The sequence below is a fragment of the Megascapheus bottae genome, chromosome 19, assembly GCF_031878675.1.
Source record: "Megascapheus bottae isolate mThoBot1 chromosome 19, mThoBot2.hap1, whole genome shotgun sequence".
Taxonomy (NCBI): Eukaryota; Metazoa; Chordata; class Mammalia; order Rodentia; family Geomyidae; genus Megascapheus; species Megascapheus bottae.
The window spans coordinates 17,095,199-17,117,538 of NC_143527.1; the positions used below are offsets into that span (position 1 = coordinate 17,095,199).

At 40.3% G+C, this 22,340-nt stretch overlaps 1 protein-coding gene across 3 annotated transcripts; it reads right to left on the reverse strand.

Moving 5' to 3' along the window:
- Positions 1–1,197: 1,197 nt before the first annotated feature.
- Ska1 (spindle and kinetochore associated complex subunit 1) lies at positions 1,198–15,424 on the reverse strand. Of its 3 annotated transcripts, none has more exons than XM_090353570.1 (8): positions 15,388–15,424; positions 14,617–14,875; positions 14,028–14,123; positions 12,071–12,195; positions 8,413–8,510; positions 8,039–8,176; positions 3,391–3,560; positions 1,198–2,307 (listed from the first exon to the last, which is right to left on the reverse strand). In XM_090353570.1, exons 3-8 carry the CDS (start codon positions 14,110–14,112, stop codon positions 2,159–2,161), a joined length of 765 nt encoding a protein of 254 aa, XP_090209696.1. In that variant the 5' UTR covers positions 14,113–14,123; positions 14,617–14,875; positions 15,388–15,424; the 3' UTR covers positions 1,198–2,158. The 3 variants fall into 3 exon arrangements, with proteins under 3 accessions (XP_090209696.1, XP_090209695.1, XP_090209697.1); XM_090353569.1 differs by having other exon boundaries at positions 14,612–14,875; XM_090353571.1 differs by lacking the exon at positions 14,617–14,875.
- Positions 15,425–22,340: the final 6,916 nt, after the last annotated feature.

Sequence of the window (22,340 nt, forward strand, 5' to 3'; positions counted from 1 at the left end):
TGCCCAGAACTGGCAAAACAAACAAACAAACAAACAAAAAAACCCACTTAACTGAAGCCAGGTGCCAGAACTCTGTCCAGACCCAGAGTTCAAGGCCCATGACCAAAAAAAAAAAAAACACCTCAATTGCATTGTTGGGTTTGCTGACACAAGCCTACAGTCCTAGCTACTTAGGAAGCAGAAATCAGGAATTATGGTTTGGAGGCCAGCCCAGAGAAAAGTTCTCAAGACTCCATGGGTGAAATAACAACCTGTCACCCTAGCTATGCGGGAAGCACAATGGCTGGGTGCAGTGCCAAGTGCTTCTCATCCCAGCAATGAGAAGTATAAGATAGGAGGATTGCAGCCTAGAGTAGCTTAGACTTTACCTGGAAAACAACTAATGGAAAAGGGTCAGAAGGACAGCTCAGATGGTAGACCACCTGCTTAGCAAGCATGAGGCTTTGAGTTCAATCTCCACAAAAAAAATAAAATTGGTGGTTCAAGCACTACTAAATAATAATAATAAAATAAACATCTACATTTAAATGGAGGAGAAAGGATAATAAATATGCTATGCTTATCACAGTTTTAATGGGGTTAACTAGGTTTCAAGATGTGGTAAGACATTTTTGTATCTGACACCAGAATGAGCCTGCCAAGCAGCTAACAGCTATAAATAGACCAGACAGTCTCCTCAGGTGCAGAAGAGGCACAAGACTCAGTTCTTACAATACCATCACCCATTCTTCCATGATCCCAGTCAATCTGGCTCATATAGTTGATCATTTACATCTAACTAGGAAAAGCTCTGCTTTCTTCTGTAATACCTTCACATCATACATCAGACAGCAAATGCATGGGCCTTTCCCCTGTAGCAACTCATTCTCCAACACTGAGTACCAACTGAGAGTCCCACAATTCAATGGTGACACTACCTGGAATTTGCAGAGACCCTACTAGCTAAAGGTTCAAACACCAGTCATAAAACCATGAGAAGGGATATCAATGTGTGAGAAATATTGCACCTACTACCTGATGAATATAACTATAATCCTTTTATACGTTATCCCAACAATAGAAAAAAAAAAAACCACCAGTCATAAATAGTGGGTGACCCAGGTTACACTTGTCAGATGTGGATGCAAACTGAAATCCCTATAATCCCAGTTAGGGAAAGGCTCAGGGAACTGAGAACACAGAGTGACATTTGGCTTCGGTATACTACTTTATTATAAAGGCTATTACAGTAATATAGGTGCATACCCAAATGAACAAAGGGAAGGTCCACAAGCTTCCTTTCGGCTTCTGTCCTCCTAGTTGGGGAAAATCACTCTCCAAGCTCTCCAAACTCTATAGTTTAAGGTTTTGTATGGATTCATCATGTCAGCATGATGGATTAATTTAATCTCCAGCTCCTCTCCCCTCCCTGAGAAACTACGGGGAGAAGATGATAAGAGTTGGAACCATTTGGTCATGGCTTACACGAGCACCCCCTGAAGAAATCCAGAGGTCCAGCAAGAATCATCTCATTATAATAAAATATGGTTCTATTAACAGGAAATTCAAAGGGATTTAAGAATTCTCTGCCAGGAAGTTGGGTCAAAGACCAAACAGAACAAAACATGCATCCCATTGCTTAGGACATTTAAGAATTTTAAGGGTAAGGACATAGGGACCAAGACCAACTGTACACATTTATTCTATCACCACATCACAACATGTCAATATACTTCCATTGCACTGTCATTCATTACACAGCATGCATTTTGGGCACACTCCCTAAACACATATGGGAAGCCCAAGAAACAGAAACAGAAGTAGCCTCCAGATCACATCTAGAAAGTCTACCTGGAGATTGAAATGATGGAGTCACACCCTAAGAAGCTGGAACTCTAAAACTGCTATCCATGACCTTGTCTGGATGACCTTTTCCTTCCAATGTCACAAAACACACACTAGACATGCCCACTTCTCAGTTCCATTACGTGCTTGCCTGGTTCAGAAGCTTAAATAGTAAATACTGGAAGGCAGTGAAATTGGATTACATATGCTATACCCAAAAAGGTTTTATTTTTTTATAAGAAACAGAGGAAATGAAAAGACTAAGTTATATGTGAGAAACTGACAGCACTGGCCTCCACTCCTACTGTAGCTTGAGTTTGAAGCTTACAAACCCTTATGCTATGATGTAACGGGTAAGGCCACCCCCGCGGACCTCTGATAGCCTCCGGCAGTGTCGCAAAATATTCAGGATCATATAAAACCTCTTGTCGGCTTTCAAAGTCGTGAACTCCTTTATGTCTGCTTCCACTATAAAATAATGACCTGAAAATAAAGATGTTAGTGCTAGCTTTTATGTGACCAACCCTCAAGATGAATCTTTTGTCTTTTCAGTGGTGCTTGGGCTTGAACTCAGGGCTGCAGGCTTGCTAGGAGGGTATTCCACTGGTGAGTCATGCCTTCAGTCAACATGTAGCTTTAGGGCATTGGGTTGTGAAAATGAACAGCTTTAATAATTATTTTGGGGAGGGAGAGAGTTTTTACTCAAGCCTTGAGCACATTGGGAAGGTGTTCTGCCCCTTAAAGCCAAGCCTGAAGTCCATTTTTACTTTTTAGTTACTTTTCATTTAATAGCCTTAATTTCTTGGCCTGTGACTGACCTTGGACCTGTGCTGGGATCATAAGCATGAAGATTGTACCTGACTTGTTGTGGAACTTTCCTTACTTTCTGCCTGGGCATGCACCCTCATACTCAGCCTAGAGCAATCATTCTTACTGTCATTACCCAACCAAACTGAGAAACTGTATTCTTGCTAAAATAACACTTACTCAAACAACTGAAGTTGCAGTTCAGCATATTACATCAGATCCCTTTTCCCGGGCACAATGAAGGAGCATCTACCAGAAAGGAAACCCTGGCAGATCTACCACTTAACTGGAGAATCTTGGCTAAGTTGAGCTCTTTTGACCTACTCTGCAAAATGGAATCAGGGTGTTGAGAAGGATGAAACTCTGGGCACACAAGGAAGTCCACTATATAATGTTTATGTAGTACTATGTAAACATGACCAGCTATTACTATTACTCCTCAAATTCTAGATACACCAGGTAGAGTTCCACAATACACTCTCACATCACATTTCTCACCCTTAGCCCGAGACATTTTGGGTTATACTAAGGTGTTTTGACAGCACCCCTGGGTCCTGCTCACCAGAGGCCAAGAGCAACTCCTGCCCCAACTATAACCACCAAAAATGTCCCCAAGTATGGCAAAATGTACTCAGTGGGAGTACTGTTGAGAATTAACCCTAGATTTAGAATTTTCCAAAATTAGAAAAATATGTTCCTCATGATAAGAATTCTCCAAAATAGCTAGCAAATGTGCCCAAATATATGCTATCATTTTACCTTTGGTATCCTTTGTTTCTTCATTAGTAAATCTGTGATAGAGATTTCTGTTCATAGAATTTAGAGATGTTTTTGGTTGACGGAAAATCTTGTATTTACTAACCACAGCCTTGTTGATTTCTTTAATAACATCATTAATTTGACAATAGGTTAAGCGAGACTTCATGTACCTATAAAAAAAAAAGTATGTAGTCATTTATTTTATTTTATTATGATTTTTTTTTAATTTTTGCCATTCCTAGGGCTTGAACTCAGGGCCTGAGCACTGTCCTTGGGCTTTCCTGAAGACCAATGCTCTACCAACTGAGCCACAGCACCACTTCTGGCTTTCTTGAGTTTATTTGGTACTGAGGAATCAAACCCAGAGTGTCGAACCCAGTGCATGCTAGGCAAGCACTTTACCATTAGGCCAAACCCTGGGCCCCTGAGTAGTTATTTTTAAAACCAGATAATTTTCTTTGCAAAAAAAAAATTAAGCATAATGACTACGTAAAGCATCATTGTGCTCTTTTGTAAACAATAATTTAATATCAACTTCCAAATAGATCAGACACATCTCAATCTTGGCGGGGGGCCATGGGGGGGTTGTTTGTCGATTGTGGGGATTAGACTTGGGGCCTGGGCAATGTTCCTGAGCAATTCAGCTCAAGGCTACTGCCCTACCCCTGGGCCTGGGCACTGTCCCTGAGCTCTTCAGCTCAAGGCTATCACCTTACCCCTTAAGCCTCAGCACCACTTCCGGTTGTCTAGTGGTTAATTGGAGCTAAGAGTCTCATGGTCTTCAGTGTCAGGCTGGCTTTGAACTGCAGTCCTGAGTAGCTAAGATTACAGGTGTGTGCCACAGCACCCAGATAAACAGCTAAAATCTTAAGTACAATGTCAAAGAAGCTCTCAAATCCTAAATCAAATGAACTGTATACCTGGAAGATATAAACTTGAAAAAAAAACTTTTAATTAGCTAGGGGCAAGTGGCTCATGCCTATAATCCTAGCTACCCAGGAGGCTGAGATCTGAGGATGGAGGTTCAAAGCCAACCCACGCAGGAAAGTATATGAGACTTTTATCTCCAATTAATCACCAAAAAGCCAGAAGTGGAGTTGTACCTTAAGAGGTAGAGTGCTGGTCTTGAACAAAAAAACTCAGGAGCAGCATTCAGGCTCTCAATTCAAGCCCCAGGACTGGCACACACAAAAATTAAAATAAAATAAATAAAAAGTATGTGCAGAAGAAAAGAGAAATTAACATGCCAAGAAAATATATAAATTCTAGCACTTTTCTGCAAGATGTGCAAAGAACTCTTCAAACTTACTAAGGAAATAACCCAATTTTAAAGTGATTAACACACCTGTTAGATATCTACAAAGGAGGATTATAGATGGCAAATCAGCATGTGGAAACATGTTCAATATCACCAATATACAACTGAGCAATCATGCTACATTTACTAACTGGGTTAAAAACTAGGTCCACACAAAGCCTATATATGAATGTTTATAGTGCCTTTATTCATAACTGGCCCAAAACTGGATATCTGAAACAAGGTATCTGTTAGTAGGCAAAGGGACAAATAAGTTGCTATACATCCAACAATAGGATGATAGCTGATGCAGGCTAAAGGATGGTAGCTGATGCACTATCATGATGTTAGGAGAAAAGGTGAAGAATCTTAAGTCCTTGTTGCATAAAAGCAGCTTGTCAGAAAGGGTTAGTATGAAACCAACAATATGACCTTCTGGAATGGCAGTGAAAAGATCAGAGGCAGCCTGGGGCTCTATGGGAGAAAATGTGCATAAGACACAGTGAAACTCTTGTACAATACTGCAGTGGCATGAACTACTACCTGGAGAGTGAAATAATAATGTCCTATACCCCACCAATTCTCCTCCTTTGTTTTGTTTTGGTTTTTTTTGTGCTGATCCTGGGGCTCAGGGCCTGGGTTCTATCCCTGAGTTTCTTTTGCTCAAGGTTAGTGCTCTACCACTTGAGCCACAGCTCCTATTTTAGTAGTTTATTAATATAAGCCTTACGTACTTTCCTATCGGGGCTGGCTTTGAATCACAACCCTCAGATTTCAGCCCTCTGAATAGCAAGGGTTTCAGGCATGAGACAGTGGCACCCAGCAATAGACTAAATTTTTATCAAGGAATACTTGCATTAATTATAGGATTGCCACCCAATACATTCTAGAGCTATTAAAATCCAACTTGTCTATGATGGTTAATGATGGAAAAATGTTCATATGAGTAAGACTGAATTGTATATAGTCAATCACTACATTATAATAACAATCAGAAATGCCTGGCTGGGGCTGGGAATGTGGCTTAGTGGTAGAGTGCTTGCCTAGCATGCATGCAGCCCTGGGTTTAATTCCTAGTACCATATAAATGGAAAAAGTCAGAAGTAGCACTGTGGCTCAAATGGTAAAGTGCTGACCTTGAGCAAAAGAAGCTCAGGAACAGTACCTAGGCCCTGAGTTCAAAGCTCCAGGATTACCAAAGAAAAAAGAAAGAAAGAAAAAGAAATGCCTGGGTTATATATGTAACTAAATAAAATCTGAAAACACCCTAAATATTTGACTGCCAGAACTACAAATGAGTTATTTTCTGCTAATGACAATTTTCTAACAATATACACTATTTGTGATAAAAAGTTAACAAGAAATACAACAGAAGCGCAAGGTGCCTCAAGCCTGTAATCCTAGCCACTCAGGAGGCTGAGATCTGAGGATCAAGGTTCAAAGCCAGCCCGGGCACTAAAGCCCAGAAGACTCTTATTTCCAATTAACCACTAGAAAACCAGAAGTGGTGCTGTGGCTCAAAGGGTAAGATGGTAGCCTCAAGCTGAAGAGCTCAGGGACAATGCTCAGGCCCAGAGTTCAAGCCCCATGACCTACCAAAAAAAGAAAAAGAAAAAGAAAAAGAGAAAGAAATGCAACACAATATAAAACCTAGATGCTAGTTGCCATGGAATCGTATGGGATGTCCCCCTGAGAAGCTCAGGTTAGAACTTTCACTAGTATAAAAAACAAATACAGGTAGTGGTGCTGTGGCTCAAGAGATAGGGTGGTAGTCTTGAACTAAAGAGCTCAGGGAAAGCATTCAGGCCCAGAGTTAAAGCCCCACAATCAACAAAAAACAAAAACAAAAGCACAGCAATTTTAAGGGCGGGGGGGGGGGGGTAGGAGAAACCATAGAATTTTTATTTTAAATAAAATTCATGAACTGAACTGTACCCCTCCAAACAAATTTTTTTTAAAAAATGTCCATGACCCCCGAATTATGAGAATTTAATATGGATTTCACCAGACACAATGGTTCAAGCCTGTAATCTTAGCTACATTAGTGTGGAATCAGTGATCAGGCTATCACAGTGGAAAACTGGCTCAAGCAACAAGAAATTCATGATAGACTCCATCTCAAATGAATGTCTGGGCATGGTAGTACACATCTGTTATTCTAGCTGTGAGGGAAGCACAATGTCTGGGGTCTGCTTGTCACCCCAGATAAAAGGGAGAAAAGGGGATCATAGCACAGGTTATCCCAGGAAGAAAGCAAAATCCTACCTGGAAGACAACCAAGTATTATGCAAAAAGGAGCTGGCTCCATTTGTAAAATGCTATCTCACAAACAGGCAGACATTCAATATCCAATACCACAAAACAAAAAGAGAATGATTTCATAACTGGTTACTCAAAACACAGGCAAAGCTGAGCTCTGGTAACTCACATCTGTAATCCTAGCTATCTAGGAAGCTGAGATCTGAGGATCACTATTTTAAGTCAGGCTGGACAGGAAAAGTCTGTGAGACTCTTATCCCCAATAAACTACTCAGAAAATATTAGTAGTGCTGTGGATCAAATGGTAGAACGCTAGCCTTGAGAACAAAGAAGCTTAAGGACTTGAGCTTCAGGCCTTGAATTTAAGCCATCAGAATGGCAAAAAAAAAAAAAAAAAAACATTTGAGAAGATACCTTATTTATTCATTTCTGTATTCTCCTCAGTGACAGTACTTAGAACAGAGCTCAAATCTAGACAGGTAAACCTAACAAACACAGAGACATACACACAGAGATACACACTTTCTAATTCTAATACTCAATTGGAACAAATGAGATGTATCTGCAGAAATATGTATCACCACCCTAAGCAATAAATGACCCATCCCTAGATCTCTTTGAAAATAGGTTTTACAACTAAACAGCAAGAACAAAAAAAACAAGATGCTCAATTTAAAAAAAAAAAGTTATTTGCAAAAGTTTCCATAATAAAATGCAATCATTTTCAGGTTATGGTAACTTGGGAAGAAAAATCATAAGTTTAGTAATTTATATAACATCTTATCTCGAATCTAGCCTGAGATTTAATGAGAAAATAAGTGCATGGGGGAAATAGGAAATCTGTACGAAGAACTTCCATAAGATCTATTTTCCCCAATATCCTTAATTTGAAAATGAAATTAAAATTTTTGGAAAAACAAAATGTGATTTTAAGCACTCAGCAACAAGTTTCCTGCTTTTTTCACAGGAGAATTGTAGAAACTATTTTAGACAAAATTAGTATCTGAACACAACGAACAAGTCCTTATGCTTGAAATAGCCACATACTGATTATTAAAAAGCTAAACATTGTCATTTATCTTCAGTACTTACGCAGGAACACCATTAAACTCGTCTGTAGTTATAAATAACATTTCTTTAATACTGCTCTGTTCTTTGGGAGGCTTCTTTGTGGGTACATGTTCCTCAGCTTTGACTGGTTCTTCTGGGTCAAGATTTGATTCACTAGCCCTAAAGAACAGAGATGGAGAAACATATAAGCAATTGTTAGAATTAGGAAAGATACTAGGAATCCTTCCGACAATCCATCTTACATTTATGAGTCATTCCATTATAATAATTTTATAGCCCCAGTACCAAGGTATACACACACACACTACACTAACAGAGCAAATGCCTCTCTCTGAGATATTTGTTTCCCTAAATTTATAAATCCAGATAGTGAAAATAGTCACCAGTACACTTACAAGCTCTGGGTTACTTTCACTTGAGGCAGGTGGGCAGGGATGTTTTCACTGAGATGTTCTACATCTTTATAATCGTCTTCAAGAGAATTGCAGAGTTCCTAGGATTAAAATGGAAGTCTCATGAACAAGCTTCTTTTCTGCCTGGTGTAAGATATACCAAAAACAGGAGGGTCTGGGAACCACAATCGCAGGGAATGAAAGTGCTGAGAATACAGAGTAAAGTAGAAAAGTGCTGAATGTACCAGGAAGAAATTGCTGCTGGGTGCCAGTGGATCACACCTGTAATCTTAGCTACTCAAAAGGTTAAGATCTGAGGATTGTGGTTCAAAGCCAGCTGGAACAGAAAAATCCCATGACTCTCTTCTGTAATTAACCAATAAATAGAAGAGGAAGTGTGGCTCAAGTGGTAGAGCATTAGCCTTGAGTAGAAAAAGCTAAGAAGAATGTCCTGCCCCGAGGTCAAGATCCAGTACTGGCACCAAAAAACAAGACAGAAAAGAAAAAAGAGAGGAGAGAAGAGAAGAAGAGAAAAGAGAGAAGAGAAGAGAAGAGAAGAGACAAGAAAAGAGGAGAGAAAGGAAGGGAAAGGGAGGGAGGAAGGGAAGATGGACTTTGGGGCTGAAAGGTAAAGTGCTTGCTTTGCATCCATGAGGCCTTGTGTTTGTTTGTTTTGCTTTTTTCCAGTCCTTAGGCTTCAACTCAGGGCCTGAGCACTGCCCTTGGGCTTTCTCAAGACTAGAGCTCTATCACTTGAGCCACAGCACCACTTGCAGCTTTTTCTATATACGTGGTATGGAGGAATTGAATCTCAGGTCTTTCTGCATGCTAGGCAAACACTCTACCACTAGGCTAAACTCCCTGCAAGGCTTCGTGTTTGAACCCCAGCACCCACAAAGAAAAAAGCTTTCGGTTTCTAGGGCTGCTTTGGAATGGTGATCTATTTCTCTTTATAGATTTTTTTAAAATATATTTTTCAGAGAATTATCACTCTAATCACATTACAAGTTAGAAAGAGTTGAGTTTTAAGATGAAAGATGGATGTTACATTCTGGTAAACTGCTTCTGTTGACTGAGCACACATTTCCAGTGCTACTTGTGCAGAAGGTTCCAAATTCATGTGACAAGCATGGGGTACTGCTTAGAATGGTTTCTATGAGGGCATTTGTACAATACCGTGTGATTAAAAATTCTATTTTACCATAACAGGGCTTTTTCTGGGTGGTGTTAGATAATTTGGGTTTTTTTTCTTTTTTTTTGCCAGTCCTGGGCTTGAGCTCAGGGCCTGAGCACTGTCCTTGGACTTTCTCAAGGCTGGAGCTCTACCACTTGAGCCTCAGCACCACTTCTGGCTTTTTTCTATGTATATGGTACCGAGGAATTGAACCTGGGTCTTTGTGCATGCTAGGCAAGCACTCTACCACTAGGCCAAATTCCTGGCCCCGATTTGGGTTTTTGTCTGTCTTTCTTTCTTTTTTTAAATGTTTTTATTTACTCTCCACTAGAACTTGAAACAATGAAATTATGCAAATTTTAACCATGAATATATTCTTTTTTTTTTTTTTTGCCAGTCCTGGGCTTGAGCTCAGGGCCTGAGCACTGTCCTTGGACTTTCTCAAGGCTAGCGCTCTACCACTTGAGCCTCAGCACCACTTCCGGCTTTTTTCTATGTATGTGGTACCGAGGAATCGAACCCGGGTCTTCATGCATGCTAGGCAAGCACTTTAACCACTAGGCCAAACTCCCGGCCCCAACCACGAATATATTCTGTACCTTTGGATTCTTTCATCTGGCTCCAAAATATAATGGAAACAGAAATTCCAAATCACCTTTAATTCTCAACTGAACAGTCTCTAACCTTACGCCTCTCTCTGGGTGTTCTTGGACAGGTTGGAACTGAAATACTATTTCTGATTTCTGTTTCAAATTTATGACATGTTTCTTTTTAAAGTACTAAAATGAGAGCCAGGCATGCTCACAACTACTTGGGAGAGTTAGATCAGAAAGACAATTGCTTAATATCAGAGCAGAGAAAGTGACCAAGATTCCACCTCAACCCCAAGTGTGGCAGTATGCACTTATAATCCCAGCTATGAAGGAGGCCATAGGTGGAAGGATTACTGTCCGAGGCCATACACGGGCAACTTTGCAAGACCCTGCCTGAAAGATAACTAAAGTAAAAAGGGGTAGGGGCAGGGCCGGGAGTTTGGCCTAGTGGTAGAGTGCTTGCCTAGCATGCACCAAGGCCTGGGTTCGATTCCTCGGTACCACATACATAGAAAAAAGTCAGAAGTGGTGTTGTGGCTCAAGTGGTAGAGACCTAGCCTTGAGAAAGCCCTAGGACAGTGTTCAGGCCCTGAGCTCAAAGCCCAGGACTGGCAAAAACAAACAAACAAAAAAAGGTGTTAGGGGCATAAGTGAAGTGCCGTAATACCAGTACCTACCTATCATCACTCAAAAAAAACAAAAACAAAAACAAAAAAACACTAAATGACTTTTAGTTTCACACTGCCTAATAGTAGGACAGGCATAATCAAGTCCATTCCTAAAGCTGCAAAATCCTTACAGATTTTAAGGCTTACAAGGTAAATAAGACTGTGGAAGGGCTGGTAGTTTGGCCTAGTGACAAGAGTGCGCAAAGACTCAGTTTTGATTCCTGGGTACCACATACATAGAAAAAGTCAGAAGTGGTGCTGTGGCTCAAGTGGAAGAGCTCCAGCTTGAGAAAACCCAACGACAGTGCTCAGGCCCTGAGTTGAAGCCCCACAACTGGCGCGTACACACACACGAGCACACACACACACACATACACACACAAAAGACTGGAGGTCAACTTGTTCATTTCCACAACAGCATGAGATAATTATGGTGCAAACTAAGTATATTCTCAGTAGAACGTACATAAGCACTTTCTATTAGCTGAAGTCATTCTGAAGTCAAATTTAGAAAATGTGCAAAGGAGACTCAAGTTTTCTTTACTAAAGAATCGCTATACTACATTTTCTTAAGCGAGAGAGAGGAAAGAAATGCAGAAATAAAAGAGAGCTAGTAGTCCAGCTTTATTTATTTATTTATTTATTTTTTTGCCAGTCCTTGGCTTGGGCTCAGGGCCTGAGCACTGTACCTGGATTTTCTCAAGGCTAGGGCTCTACCACTTGAGCCTCAGCACCACTTCTGGCTTTTTGCTACGTATGTGGTACCGAGGAATCGAACCCAGGTCTTCGTGCATGCTAGGCAAGCACTACTACCACTAGGCCAAATGCCCGGCCCCTCCAGCTTTATTTTTAAATAGTTTCCTGAGCCCCCAATAAATGAAGGCACCTCCTCAAGTGACAAAGATTTTTAACAGAACCTAAGAATTCTATATCCCCTCAAGCCAAGATGGCACCCTATCACTCTCCGCAGGCATGCTTGACTTACATCAAACCTAACACACATCATTAGACACCCTCCTTTTTAGTGAAGTTCACTGTCACTGGCCATCAGTACAAAGAAACAACAGCAGTACTCTGTATTCATTATAATGGACATAAACACAATGGTACTTACTACCACAATAAGTTACAATGCTAAGAACTTAAAGAATCCTTCCATATACCTGGTGATCAGGGAGTTTGTTTATTGCTATTTTTACTTTGCTTCTTTATTTGAAAAGTATTACCTTCAGCGACACGTTGGTTTGTTCGAGATACTGAATTTCCAATTCAAGTTTATTGAGAAGGTCATTTACTACAAAAATCTCATCTCCTATTTTATTTAATAAGGTGTTTGAGGCAGATTCTTGGCCTGTTATAAACAAAAAGTGGAAAACAAATACATTTATCAAAATAAGAACATAAAATTACCCATTTGAACTCATAGAGGAGATAGCCATGCTTTAGGCACAGGTGGGGTGGAAAAGGACTAGTTTCAGCTCTCTTCCATGAATAATCTAGGCCTATTTCTAAGTATTATGAAAGAGAAGGATGAAAAGCAAGTATCAAATATTCCCTGAGGCTTTTGTTTCTGGAAAATTAGTCCACTACAATAGAACACCGAGGAAGAGTAAATAAACATCTGCATGTATCAGGTTGAGCATTCCTGAGACTAGCACTATCTCAATTATAAATTTTGATATTAGTCCTTTGATAAACTGATAGCAGCCAATGTGGCTGAAAAAAATACCAGATTCTATTAAAAAGGCTAAGGGAATGAAAGCAGTCAAAGAGGGCCTGGAGTGTGGCCTAGTGGTAGAGCTCTCGCCTACCTGGGTTTGACTCCTTGGTACCATATACACAGAAAAAGCTGGAAGTAGCGCTGTGACTCAAGTGGCAGAGCACTAACCATGTGCAAAAAGTGTCCAAGGACTGTGCTCAGGCCTTGAGTTCCAGCCCCAGGACCAGCAAAAACAAAAACAGGCAAAGTGTTTTCCCTATGTATAAAGGAACAATTGTGCCAGGCACCGGTGGCTCATGCCTGTAATCCTAGCTACTCAGGAGGCTGACATTTGAGGATAGTAGTTCAAGGCCAGCCCAGTCACTGAAGTCTGTGAGACTCTTATCTCCAGTTAACCAACAGCACTCTACCACTTGAGCCACAACTCCACTTCTGGCTTTCTACTGATTAACTGGAAAGAAGAGTCTCAAGGATTTCCCTGTCCCACCTGGCTTTGAATCATGATCCTCAAGATCTCAGGCTTCTGAGTAGCTAGGATTACTACAAGCCACTAGTAGCTGGCTGAATGTGTATTCTCAAATTATATTATTTATTCAATAGTAAACATGGCCTCAGAAAAATAATCTACATATGAGTAATTTTTAAATCTAAAAATGATTCCAGGTTGTTGTGTTTTGTTTTGATAAAAGTAGCCTAGAAGTACAAATAGTAGCATACTGGGAATCAAGACGCAGAAACTGCCATCCTGCCTAAGTCCTCATGAGCTGGGGACCCTGTCAAGCCATTTGACTTTGTTTCCTCAGGTATGAAATGAGGGGACTTGTTAAACTGGGCCCACAGTGTCTTTGCCTTTTATTTTTTATGGAGTAAGTGAGCTATAAACCATAAAATGAATGAAGGTTCTTTATTAAAAGTTCTCTAAAAAGGCCTGAGAATATCAAATCCCTGGGAGGGCATGTGTAACTCAAAAAGACATATCCAACATAATTTGATATTTGTGGGGGGAAGAAGCTTTTAAACCATAAATTCATAATCTGAACTATAGCAAAAGGCCAACTGAATCTTCCAAGCAGAAAATCAAATTCTCCTGGACTGAGAGGGGGACTTATCCTTCATAAACCAGCGTAGGCTTGACATGGATCAGCTGTTCCTGTGAATTTTTCATTTTGACCTTTACCACTTAAGGTTTTTCCCTCTTGTATTTTAGAATACCCATTTAGTTCTAGAGCCATAGATTTCACATAGCCTTTAAATTTAACTATTGGTCTATGTGCTTCAGAAAAATCTAAATGAACAAAGCTGACAATATTAGCTCATCATCCAGTGTAATATCCAAGAGTGGGATGCTTTAAAAATAATTGTTCAAAATCTAAAATTAGCTCTCGAAGACACCACTCAAAGTGGAACAATAATAATCAAATGGCAGTTTGTATACAGAAAGTCAATAAACCATTCTTACTTACCAAGGTGTCTTAAGGACAGAGTTCTTTTAATATTGCTGATCTTTTCATTAACATGAAAGCACAATTGTTCCAAATCTGAGGCCATCTTTTAGGCGGCTGAACAAAAATAGGTAAACACATTTGTATAAAAGGAAGAAAAAAGGAAAGGAAAAGAGAGGGAATACTAAACAGATGGGAGAGAGGGCGAGTCCCAGTTTCCTCATTTTCAAAATCCACTAAGAGTATAACATTGAGTAAATTACATTTCCTTCAAAGGAAACCTCAAGATCAATTGTACAAAGTATGGTTTCTAACCAAAGCATAGTACTGCATATCCGTCTGCAGCCGAGGGACCTCAAAACCAGGGTACAGGGGTTCATCCTGGCTCTTTTCCTTAAAGATCCAGGAAGACAAAAAGCACTAATTTGTGCTTTCTTTTAAAACGCAGAATATACAAGCATATTAAAGAAAAAGGCCTAAGCATTTTCCCATGGGGTGAGGCTTCAGTTTGTGATAGGCAGATATGGCAAAAGAGAGAGGAAAATTCAGTTCCCCTCCCAGGGCGGGTGGCCTAGCCCAGCGCCGCGATCCTGCGGGCCCCCAACCTCACAAACGATGTTTCTGGCTGCTTCTGAGGTCCGGATCCTCAACTTCGTGCCGACCAAGAACAAAGGACCCACTGAGGGACAAGCTGCGGAGACTCCAGAAATCGAGATTGGAGGACGCAGATCTCAGAGAAGTTCAAACTGCGCGCCAGACGCGGCGTCGCGCAGGCGCACAACGGGGCTCCAGGAGGACAGACTGGGCGGGGCGTTCTCAGCTCTTCCTGGGTCTCCGGGGGGCGGGGCCTAAAGTGGGCGGGACCCGGCCTGGCAAAAAAAAAAAAAGCTTCCTCTCCTACCCCGAAGGAGCTGAGGCCAAGAACTAAAAATTTCAGCTCAACTTGAGATAAAATGACAAATTAAATCTGATTCTCAAAATCTTCTGCAGCTCCTCCCGGTCCTGGATGACTATTATTTAAAAAAAATTAGAAAAATTACCGGCACGGGAGTTTGACCTACTAGTGATAAAAAGTGCTTGCCTAGCATGCACGAAGACTCAGGTTCAATTCCTTGGTACCACATACACAGAAAAAAAAAAAAGCAGGAAGTGGTGCTGTGGCTCAAGTGGTAGAGCACTAGCCTTGAGAAAGTCCAAAGACCGTGTTCAGGCCCTGAGGGCAAGGCCTAGGACTGGCAAAAAAAAAAAAAATTACCAAGTTTTTGCAAGGAAAGGAGAAACTTTGTGACTGTTGGTAGGAATCTTAATCTTAATCTTATTCCACAGTCACTGTGGAATAAGAGTATGATGGTTCATCAAAATATATTAAAAATAGAATTACCATATGTCCCGCACTTCCATTACTGGCCATATGCCTACAAGAAGAGAAAGCAAGATTTGAATAAGTATTTAAACATATGAGGGCATTAAATAACATTAAGCTATTTTATTATAGCTTATATATAGAAGTAACCCAAGTATCCATCAACAGATGGATGGATATGCAATTTGGCTCTATTTAGCTTTATAAAGGAAGGAAACCCTTATATATGCTACAGCACGGACACTGGAGACACTATCAATAGAATGAGTTTGTCACAACAAGAAAAATAATGTATAATTCAATATCTAAAGACAGAACAAAACAAATATTGATTGTCAAGAGCTGGAAAAGGTAGGACTAAGAAACCACTGTTTAGTAGGTATAAAACTTCCATTTCAGCTTGCTGAGATCTGAGGATTTGAACTTGAAGCCAGTCCATGCAGACAAATACTCTAAATTCTTGATACTCTTATCTGCAATTAACCAGCAAATAGTTGAAAGTGGAGGGGTGGCTCAAGTGGTAAAGTGCCATCTTTCAGTGAAAAGGCTAAGAGCTCACAAGAGCTCATGGCCCTCAGTTCAAACTCCGGGGTTGTGATTAATTGGAGGTAAGAGTCTTGCTGACTTTCCTGCCAGGTTGGATTTGAACTTCAATCATCAGATCTCAGCCTCCTGAATAGCTAGGATTATAGGCATGAGCCACCACTCAGGCATAAAGTCTCTCAATCTATATATACCTGTTTATTTTGACCTGAATTCCTTTATCAGGACAAAGCTTTGCACAGTGGCTATACCATTTAGATTCCTTTCAAGTTATAAAGTTTCTTATTCCTTCACATCCTTACCCAAACTTATTTTGTCTGATGTATTTTTTCTTAATAATCCTGAATATGAGTGTTTAAAAGTCTATATTTGAGGAAAAGTAACACAGTCACAGAAATTTAGCCTGCAACCTCAAGGATAGACTTTATCAAATAATCCTCATGAGGAAAAAAAAGCACATAAAGAGCCATTGAGGTGGCTTACATCTGTAATCCTAGCTATACAGGAGGCTGAGATCTGAGGATCTTGGTTCAAAGCCATCCCAGGCACTAAAGACCATGAGACTCTTATCTCCAATTAACCACTAGAGAACCAGAGGTGGTGCTATAGCTCAAGGGGTAGGGCGGTAGCCATGATCTGAAGAGCTCAGGGACAGCGCCTAGGTCCAGAGTTCAAGTCCTACTATCAGAAAAATAAAAAGAACATAAAGGCATTGAATACAAGAATGGAAACTGTGGAAAAGATACATAAATGAACAATATCTATTTCATATTTCTTTCTAGAACTAGTTTAAGAATTCTACAATAGAAGCTCAATCCATAGAAGAAAAAGACTTTCAAGTAACTCAATACAGACTTTATTGACTTTCTGAATGGTGATGGTAGTGGTAGTGTAGGTGGTGGTGGTGGTGGTGGTGGTGGTGGTGGTGATGGTGGTGGTGGTGTGTGTGTACAGGATCTTAAATGGTTTAAACATAGGGCCCTATGCTCTCACTTGGCTTTCTTGTTCAAGGCTTAATCCAACATTTTAATGTGACAGGCGTATAAAGTAAGAAGGTAAAGTAGAAGATCATCTTCCTGATGAGGGTCAGAGACAACACAATAAAACTTTTTTTTTCAGTAATAAGTAGAAAACCTGCCTTAGTTCACATGTTATAAGAGATGGCAGTTCTGTGAGGGGGTGTAAAATGCTCAATCCAAACAATAACAATGTCTGAACAACACCTGAGGCTGTGGATATGCTCACTTCAAGAGAGACTTGAAGCTAGCTGCAAATGAGAGCAGCTATTTCTACTCAAAGGAAGAAGCCATGAATTAATGAAGCAGCTTTGTAGTACATTTTTCAGCTTTTGGTAATCAAAGATTGTGTTTCTGTACCTTTTGCTACATGCTTGATTTACACAAAGAAAAAGAGTGAACATGATATCATTCAAGGCCCTGGCTAGAAACAGATGGAAATCTCAATCTGAGTCATTGAAGGAGAATCTAATTAAAAAGGAGAATTAAATGTGTGGACAGAGATTACATAACACAGCAAATAACTCAAATTCTCTGAGGCCTAAGATCTGTAGTATGGGGGGGGAATTAGACAGCTATTACCTCTGAACACAAATACTAAAGATTGTACAAGCATGGGACAGGTCTCTGAAAGGAATCACTTGACAGGAACTCTGGAATTGGGTAGGGGTTGGTCACCTAGATCTTCAGGGAAAAAAGTACCTAACTTGGCCGGGAGTTTGGCCTAGTGGTAGAGTGCTTGCCTAGCATGCACGAAGACCCGGGTTCGATTCCTTGGTACCACATACTTAGAAAAAGCTAGAAGTGGTGCTGAGGCTCAAGTGGTAGAGCTCTAGTCTTGAGAAAAATCCAAGGACAGTGCTCAGGCCCTGAGCTTAAGCCCAAGACTGGCAAAAAAAAAAAAAAAAAGTACCTAACTCTATTCTCTGGCCTACACATCTCTTTCTGATAACCTTTGCTCCTAACCTGAAGCCAGAAAGCAAAGGAAACCCTTAAAATAGTGTGTAGGTCAGGCAGGCCACAATCTATTTCTTAACTACTTGTCTTCCTGATTGTTTGCTTAAGTCTACCCTCCCCCCAATCCTACTATGCTTTGTCCCCAGGCTTGAGTCCTGCTCCCTTCCACCTGAACCTGACACTGCTTCCCACAGCAGCTTCCTAATTAGCAAAGGCATTTTTTTTTCTTATTTCTTAATCTGTCAATATTTACAAAAATACAATCAGAGAAATAATGGTCAGATAGGAGCCTAATGGTCTCCAGGCTCCCTTTCTGAAATGTTAATACAGAAACTCAGCTTTGCACAAGTCATTCTTGACCTGGCTGGCCTCTGTCTGCTTCATCAGCATTGTTCATGGCACTTCCTGCTTGGAAGTTTATCTTGCTGCAGTAGCTGCTTTCGGGGTGTGCCTGTGTCCTGTGTGTGCTCCCTACTCCCACCATGGACAGTCCTAAGAGCTCATCTGTAACTGAGAGAAAGCCCCAATAAAACTTCCAGGTTCACTCGCTCTTAGTCTCTTTTAAAACAGTAATTTTGGAGATCACACATCTGGGGGACATATTTCTAGTCTGCCATTAGCTTTGCTGTACATAATGCCATTGACACACTGGTTATAGCAGTTGCCAACGTTAGGAACTCGATGGATGCTTTTGCTGAAAACATAGGCTCTTTAGTTGGGCCTATAGATGTCTTGAGAATGATGAAAAAGTTAAATCTTGGGCTGGGAATGTAGCTTAGTGGTAGATTGCTTGCTTAGTATTCATGAAGCCTTCCATTCAATTCCTCAGCACCACATACCCAGAAAATGCCAGAAATGGCACTGTGGCTCGAGTAGTAGAGTGCAAGCCTTGAGTAAAAGAAGCTCAGGGACAGTGCCCACGAACTGAGTTCAAGCCCCAGGACTGGCAAAAAGAAAAAAAAAAGGGAAAAGTAGACATGTTTGCCTTCATATTACACCTACGTCCATTGTCGCCTTTATCTTTGGGTTGGATTTCTGCTCAATTTTGTGTGATCATTAAAAAGGTTTTGTCCATCAGAAGCATACAATATAACTCCTCTGAACAACGAACAAACTGCTTAGCAAAAATTAACATATCGGCTGGGAGTTTGGCTTAGTCGTTGAGTGCTTGCCTAGCATGCACAAGTACCCAGGTTTGATTCCTTGGTACAACATATAAAGAAAAAAGTTGGAAGTGGTGCAGTGACTCAAGTGGTAGAACATTAGCCTTGAGAAATTCCAAGGACAGTGCTCAGGCCCTGAGTTCAAGGCCCAGGACTAGCAAAAAAATTAACATACCATGAAGTTGGTGTGTCAACTCTCTCCTGCGTGGAAGTAGAAGAGGGGGAGCTAAAGACTGTAGGTAGGATGTGTGAACAAATGCAGTATTATATTTGGTATATATTAGGTAAAAGTTGAACTTTGTAACTTGAGAGCAGGGATGGGGTGCGGGTAGAGAAAAAGAACAATGGAAGAGGTGACACTGATCAAGATGCTTTTTACTCATAATCTGATTTGTGTAATTGACAACCCTTTGTACATTTACTTTATGTAGACACAAATATATATGTATCATATGTAAACATTTTGTCTAAAACTGTAATACAGTGTTGATTTGACTTAAAACTTGCCTAGACTTTCTCCTTCTCCTTCAATGCTGAAAATAGACAAATACAGCAGACCCCATTCCAGCCAATAAGGCCCTTGTTCACAGCTAAGTCTCCCCAAAATAATGATTGTTAGCAAATAGCTTCTGTCTTCTTGGGTTTGCTAGCTTACTAAATTATTACTTTTCTTTATACCAACAACTTATCCTGGAGTTGTTGGCTTTTTTTGGGTGTAAGTCTCTGTTGTTCAATACCTCACAAGCTTTGTCCATAATGACTTTTTCACTCTCAATAATTTCCTCTCATTTTTCAGAATTCAGCAAATGATCCCCTCCCGAAGAGTTCTTCCTTAATCCCTTGTTGGGCTCATATCATGGCTAACTTAGTGTTATAGTTCATCTTAATTGTCAACATGACTGAATTTAGAGACTCAGAGAAAACTGATAAATCACATTTTTTGTTTTATTTTGTGTGTGTGTGTGTATGTGTGTGTGTGTGTGTTTGTGCGCGTGTGTGCACACGCAAGCACACCAGTATCAGAATTTAAAGTTCCTCTGCTTTTTCACTCCTGGCTGGCACTCTATCACTTGAGTCATAGCTTATTTTGGAGATGAAGTCTTGCATATTTTTCTGCCTGTGCTGATTTGAAACCACCATCCTCAGATCTCAGTTTCTTGGATAGCGAGAATCACAGGTATGAGCTACCAGTGTTCAGCAATGAAACAAATTCCAGAAAAGATTTATGTGAAAGTCATAAAACTGGGAAAGACTTTGCTGTCCCTTGGGTATCTCATATTGTTACAGTACCTCACTTTGTTATCTGATATATTGAATTTATTTGTATTTGATTATTTGAAATTTGATAGGGAAGGGGGGAAAACCAAGACGGGGGGAGGGGGTGGGGGGGAGGGTAATGGGGACCAAGACATGTGAAAGGGTATCAATGTATGTGAATTAATGCACCTTCTATATGGCAAATATCATGTTTTAAGAAAACTCTCCTAAAATGTGACATCACTCTCCAATGGAATGAAATAGTGGAAGAAGGGGGAAGCTTCCTCACACTTATACTTGACCCTTTTAGAGCACTTGTAATTTTTTTTTTTCTGCTGCTGCTGCTGCTGCTGCTCTCACCAAAAGAAGTCAGACTTCAGATTGTTCAGCCCTTACATACTTACACAAGTGGCTGTCCCTGGGGCTTTTAGGTCTTCATCCTCAGATTGGGTCTACATTGACGACTCAAGAACTGAGGCTTTCAGTTTCCTAGTGTAGTTGCTGGTTTCTCTGGCTCTCCAGCGTGCAGTCATTGTGGGACATTTCAGTCTTTGATTTTGTAAGCCAAACTTATAAATCCCTTTTATAATCAAATATATTGTTGGTTCTGTTCCTCAGGAAAATGTTGACAAGGGTATAGTAGGAAAATGCCACTAGAGTCCCTGGATTCTCTAGTATTCCTCTGATTCTGACTGAGCCGGGCTTTGCCTGATAATGGTTGGAATTCCTCTGAATGTTGAGGAGGTCCTTACTTCTCAAGGAAAGACTTTTATGTTTAATATGTCCTATGTGGGAAATAAATGAGAAAGGTCTTTAAGAGTCCTACCCTTTGAGTAAAGAAATCACATTCACTGATGATGCCAAAAAGAAGAGAAATTTACCTTAAAATAAGATACTTTACTTATGCTTGGTATCAGTAATGCTTCAATCAAATCAAGAGTTTACTTAGAACACTATTACCTTCAATATTCATACAAACAGATTTTGGCTGTACTACAGTGTTAGCTGCCACAAGATGGCAGGGCAGTGAGTGAAATTCTTCACAAGGATGTCAACAAAACCCAGTCAGGAATCTGGCCTGTGCTCTAAAACTTCATGAAGCAAAACTTCACCTTTTAAAAAATTCTCTTATTTTTGTTTGTAACGGAAGCAGGTGCCTTAAAATTTTTTTAAACAGCACAATCAAGTATAAAGAAGAAAACAATCTCATTAATCCACCCATCAGAAATATATTCTGGTCCAGCTTCTATGGATAGAATACTGATTTATGGACCATATCCAACATTTCTGACAATGTCACCTGCTAAAAGCACTCCCTTCTCTCACCTCCTGTGACACACCTCCTGCAGAAGCTGACCTATTCACTAATGCAGAGCATTCGCCTGTGTCAAGAACATTCTGGGTCATAATGCCCATGTCACACTGTTAACAGCATACAAATCATATAGAGTGCGCCAACAGGCTGCTATATAATTGAACTGGAACTCAAAACAGAAGTAGAAAAATTCCCCAAATAGACACTAAACAGTATACAAGATAGAGATTCCAGTGGCAAAAATAGCCACAAATTGATTGGTTAATTGTGTTTTTTTTTTTTTAAGGAAAGATGTGATAGTAAGAAAACAAGATATTTCCAAAGTTATTTATTACTCGAATAGAATCAACACCCAAGTCAAATGGGCTAAAACGAATAGGCCATGATTCTGTAGAGTCCTGGCCGACCTGACTACCATCTGCTACTCAAGTGTTTCAGGCATGACAGAAATCTGCAGACCTCTTTAGACCTCTTTAGTTTAGTTGTCTTCAGTTCTAACAATGAAGAAAGTAAAAGGCAAAAGTAAAGTAAAACGAACTACACTGCTAGGCTAGTGTTCCGCTTATAACACTGGAAATTACTTCTACAGTCCCTGTGTGGTGGTTCCCGACTGTAACCCCAGCCCTTGGGAGGTTAAGGCACGAGAATCATGAGCTAGAGAACAGCCTTTGCTACAACAGCAAGATGCCCATCTCGAGAGCTTTAAAATAACAATAATAA

Excerpts from the sequence above, each read along its gene's own strand:
- Ska1 (XM_090353571.1), bottom strand. The coding sequence starts at position 14,112 with ATGGCCTCAGATTTGGAACAATTGTGCTTTCATGTTAATGAAAAGATC. Across the intron at positions 12,196-14,027 it reads TCTGTCCTTAAGACACCTTG|GCCAAGAATCTGCCTCAAAC; the intron begins GTAAGTAAGAAT and ends TGTTTATAACAG. Across the intron at positions 3,561-8,038 it reads GAGTTTAATGGTGTTCCTGC|GTACATGAAGTCTCGCTTAA; the intron begins GTAAGTACTGAA and ends TTTTTTTTATAG.